We start from the raw sequence: 4,993 nt of genomic DNA on the forward strand, positions 1-4,993 counted from the left end.
GGATTATTTATATAAAATTGCTAACAAAAGGAAGAAGGGCTTCTTTCCACAGATTAATCTGGGAGTCAGTTTTTTTTAAAGGTGCACTTTTAATAAGATTTTAAAAAAATTTTCTAACACATCAGTGTGTTGTGAGAACCGTCATTTCATTTGTAGCCATTAGGGAACTTTTCCAAAGTCTTAAAAACTGATAAAACTATTTTGTCCTCCATATCGTGTCAAATATGATGTGGCCTCTCTTTTTAAAACATCGTGATCATTTAATATCATGATTAAAACATTTAAAAATTCAAGAGAACTAGTAAAAAAAAAAAACCCACACTCTTACTCCCACATTCTTCTCTAGGCGCCTCTACCCCCACCACTCCCCCCATCTATCACCCACGTCCGTTTTAATGCTGGATGGGACTCCTGGGGAAATGGTGGACTGTAGGTCTCAGGGAGAAGGGGAGGTGGGCAACTTCGAAGCAGAGAGAGAAAGATAATTCCCCAAAGAAGGAGAAATGGTCGATTAACCCCTAAAGGCGGATCCTCCCTGGCAATCCAAGAAAGGCGAAGAGCAACTGCAGGGAGAAGATACCAGTTCTATTGTCTCTGATTGGCAAATACGAAAAAAGATTGACAGTATCAAGTGGAGGGAATGCAGGGGGCGGGCTGCAGTGTTAAATGGGAGGGGTCACCGAAGACTGGAGCTCATTGATGACGCGACCCTCACGTGACCAGGAGTCGACGTGTGCAGAAGTCCTTATAGTCCAGGGCCTGTTTCCCTGTAGCCGCTCGGTATTGCTGGAGAAGGAGAAAAGTGCCCCGGATCCTTTCAGGTCAGTGTAAAAGCGGGCGCTGCCTTGGGGACCCTCCGGTCTAGGAGCCAGAGAGCAGAAGCCAGGCGGGGTCGCCGCCGTTTTTCCAACATTACAGTCCGCCAAACTCTGATTTTTGTGCAGGAAATTTGGGCTGTTTGGTGGGGATGGGGGTGAGGGTGGAGAGTGAAAAGGGTGGCCAGTTGACACAAACAATTTGGGAAATAACGTGCGTTTCCCACTCCCTGCTTGCAGGGAACCGGTGGGCACGGGGCAGGGAGGGCGGGGTTGCCTTAAAAGGAAGGAGAGGATGAGGACGTGGGACAACTTTAGACGAATAAGGCCTAGAATCGCGAAAAGGACCGGTGATTCAGGTACTGGCCTATTCGCTCAGCAAGCACTCCTGTCGGTCTGCAGGACTCTGGTCTTTTGGGCTCAACACAAATCGAGTGAGGGAAGGAGGCAGGAAAATCGCCCGGATCCCTGCAGGTCAGTTTGAGTGCAATTGCCTCAGGTCCCTTCGGGTAGGGATGGGGGTGGGAGTGGGAGTGCGTGGATGATACCAAAGCATATCCTGGGGTCGCCACAACCTCTCCCCATCCGGATTATACGCTGGAGGCCTTTGCAGAGCCTGCAGCGGAAATGGGGCGGGGGCGGGGGAGGCTGAAGAGACGTAGAAGGGGGAGGGGAGGCCTGAGACTGCACCAGCCGATCTCAGGTGAGTGGCGGGAGATTGGGACCGCGAGGGAAAGCCCGAGAGGGCGGGAATATTGGAGACCAGCGTCTTAGGAGGGGGTTAATTGCTTCCGCGCCGCCTGCGTTTCTGGGCTAGGAGCGGCCTGTAAGCAGGGCCTGCTGGGAAATGGTGGGCTGGAGCGGGAGGAGGGAAGATGGAGCTGGAGCAAGAGGGGGAGGGAAGGGATGTGGAGGAAGGGGTGGAGTCAGGGGAGTTCTGAGTCTGAGGACCTAGCCTTCTCCAGTTGGAGAACTTTGACAATTAGGGACCTCAATGAGAAGAGGCCAGTCTCCCTGGGAACCCATACATTGGCTGCTGGTCTGTTTGTCTGGCATCTAGTTGTATTGTTTCCTTGTTTTCTAGGATTAATTTATTTAAAAGAAATAACAGAAAAATACTCAACATGCAAAAGTCTTGTGAAGAAAATGAAGGAAAACCACAGAACATGCCAAAGACGGAGGCAGACCGCCCTTCGGAAGATGTACCACAGGAGGCAGATGGAAATCCTCAACCTTCCCAAGAAGGTGTAAGCCAGGAAGCAGAAGGAAATCTTAGAGGAGGGCTGACCCAGCCTGGCCAGGGGTTTAAAGAGGACACTCCTGTGAGGCATTTGGACCCTGAAGAAATGATAAGAGGAGTAGATGAGTTGGAAAGGCTTAGGGAAGAGATAAGAAGAGTAAGAAACAAGTTTGTGATGATGCATTGGAAGCAAAGACATTCACGCAGCCGTCCTTACCCTGTGTGCTTTAGGCCTTGAATTCTTTTTTTGTCTGATATTAAAATCTGGCCCCTGCTTCTTTCTGTTAGTGTTTTCTGATGTATCTTTGACCTTCGTTTTACTTTAATCATCTGGTGAAATTTTGTTTTAGGTAGTTTCCTTGTTACCAGCATCTCACTGGATTTTGTATTTTGACCCATTCTCCAGGTCTGTTTTTCAATTGGAAAGTTTCACACATTTGCATGGAAATATATTCGTTCTATATTATAAAGTAAAACATTAACAGGTTATAAAGCGGTATATTTAGTATCAGCTCACATATGTAGGATTAAATCCCAAATTTGTGTGGGTGTGTGTTATACATACAGACATATATCAAAAAACGTAACTGCTTATTTCTTTGTGGCGTGAGCTTTTTTCTTTATGCTTATATGTATTTTTTTCATGAACACATGTCACACACACAAAAAGAATTAAAGTTTTATAAGTAAGAGTTAAATAATTTGCAACCAGCTTATAAGGGCAATGGGGGCACCTAAACTCTTGATGGAAGAACTATTAAAAAAATGTAAACTTCAAGTTACCTCTGGATCTCTTAGCCAGAGGAATAAAACTGGCAATTATTACAGATATACTTGCTTAAGACTCCGTCTTTTTCACGGGGAAAACATTTGGCTCACAGGGCTGCTGTGAGGAAGAAATGAGGTGACTCTGAGCTGCGCTTGGTGGACTGGTGTTCCCACTTGTGCGTATAGAACCCCAACCCGCTGCAGAGCATCAGTTATTTGAGGGCGGGCCCTGACACGACTCACCTGTGCTCAGGTAGTCCATTAGTAGGCAAGGCAGTGGGGGCTTCATGCCAGTATTTGTTGAGCCCTGACCTCCTCTTCCCCTGGGTTCTGCCATGCCTGCTGGGCACCTGCTGCCTCTTCTGCTGGCCCTCACTGTTCCTGGTGCACTGGGGTCTGCCCTGGGTGCCAAAACCCATTCACTTTCCCAGAGTCCCCAGTGGGCTGAACCCCTCACTCTGTATTTTGAAGCCTCTCTGCTTCATGGGGACCCTTCACACAGGTAAGACTGCTTGGGCCACGATACCTTGCAGCGTTCCTAGCAAGACAGCCTCTTCTGTTTTCAACCCCAGAACCCCTCCTCTGTGTTAGAGGTTGGACAAGATGAGGCTGTTTTTGGAGTTGGACCAAGGTACAAGTTGGAATAAAAAAAAAGCTGTAGTTAGAGTTGCCTTAGGTCTAAAGACTAAGGTTTTGTCTTCTCCTGTGAGATGATCTCTCCCTGAAGGCTCCTGGCAGGCCTGACCTACTGGTTCAGAAGACTGAATATTCATAAGTTGCACAAAGCAATACAGGAAACCGATCTAAGGGATAAGTCTCACCCTATCCCATCTCCTGTTAAAACATGAAAAATAAAACTAGCAAAGGCATTAAGAACCGTATATCTACAAGTAGAAGGGCTATTATATATATGTTAGGAATTTTATTACTTTCCCCTATGGGACAAAAACCCTGATAGCCCTATGTATTTGTGTTTAACTGAGACATGTTTTAATATTTAATTGGTTTCTTGATTTAATTATTACTAAGGAGCTGGTGTTACTCACATTCTGCTGTTGACTCAATAGTCAACAAATTTTTTATTTCTCTAATAAGGCAAACAATTCCAAAAAGAAAGTGCATGAAATAGTGTGCACTCCAAATGTTTCATTAAAGTCTTGCATAATCACCTGCGTTAGAACTACCTTGGGGAGCATCTTTAAAATACTGATTTCTGGGGATGCCTGGGTGGTTCAGTTGGTTAAGCATCTGCCTTTGGCTCAGGTCATGATCCCAGGGTTCTGGAATCGAGGCCCACATTGGGCTCCTTGCTCAGCAGGTGTCTGATTCTCCCTCTGCCTGTTTGTACTGTCTCTCTTTCTCTCTCTCTGACAAATAAATAAAATCTAAAAAAAATACTGATATCTGGGGCCCACCCTAGGACTCACTGACTGGAGGTGGGCTATAGAAGTAACAGTTAGCAAGCTCCTCTAGATGATTATGGTGCAAACTGTAGCATGAGAATGACTGGTATATACAGTGCACTTTCCATTATTACAAATACGAACTTTTATTAGAAGACAATATTGTTGAGTGTTTATTGAAATTCAGAAAGTAGAGGTCTATAACTATGTTTATCTTTTTAACTATGAAAAGACTGACAGATTTATACATAAAATTTGAAAGATTTCCTTTAATAAAGAAGTACAAGGTAAAAAGACGAGGGACTATAATATTAGATGCACTTTTCTTGACTGAACACCATGTTTGGAATGCATTCACTCCTTCCAACATGAGTGAAATTTATTCACGTTCTCTTTTTGCGATCAGCACATAAAATGGTGAGCCAGTCCTATGCATACCCTTTGGCTTTGTTCTTATTTTTTCATTGTGTGAGGTCATTTTGGGGGATCTTCATGTCTTCAGACCGTTCTTCAAGGTTGCAACAGCCTGATGGATGCCAGTTGGGTTAGACTCTGGCTGGAGTGAGCTGAACTTCCAGGGGCTAACCGTACCAGTTTGACAAGGCAGGATGAATCCATTCTCCTGGTGCTCAAAGGGGTGTTGCTCAGGTAGGCTGTGGAAGGGTTCACCTAAGTCACACTTCTCTCCAGGGTGGGTCTGATTTTGGTTTCTGTGCTCCAACCTGCCCCAGACATGGACTCTCCTAAGTTGATGACTGGGCTGTCCT

At 45.6% G+C, this 4,993-nt stretch overlaps 1 protein-coding gene across 2 annotated transcripts; it reads left to right on the forward strand.

Annotated features, from left to right (window-relative positions):
* Window positions 1–700: 700 nt before the first annotated feature.
* TCEAL8 (transcription elongation factor A like 8) lies at window positions 701–2,884 on the forward strand. 2 transcript variants are annotated; one of them, XM_047716710.1, is made up of 3 exons: window positions 701–821; window positions 1,218–1,289; window positions 1,900–2,884. In XM_047716710.1, exon 3 carries the CDS (start codon window positions 1,940–1,942, stop codon window positions 2,291–2,293), a length of 354 nt encoding a protein of 117 aa, XP_047572666.1. In that variant the 5' UTR covers window positions 701–821; window positions 1,218–1,289; window positions 1,900–1,939; the 3' UTR covers window positions 2,294–2,884. The 2 variants fall into 2 exon arrangements, with proteins under 2 accessions (XP_047572666.1, XP_047572667.1); XM_047716711.1 differs by lacking the exon at window positions 1,218–1,289.
* The last annotated feature ends 2,109 nt before the right edge of the window (window positions 2,885–4,993 follow it).

This window comes from Lutra lutra, chromosome X (genome assembly GCF_902655055.1).
Source record: "Lutra lutra chromosome X, mLutLut1.2, whole genome shotgun sequence".
Taxonomy (NCBI): Eukaryota; Metazoa; Chordata; class Mammalia; order Carnivora; family Mustelidae; genus Lutra; species Lutra lutra.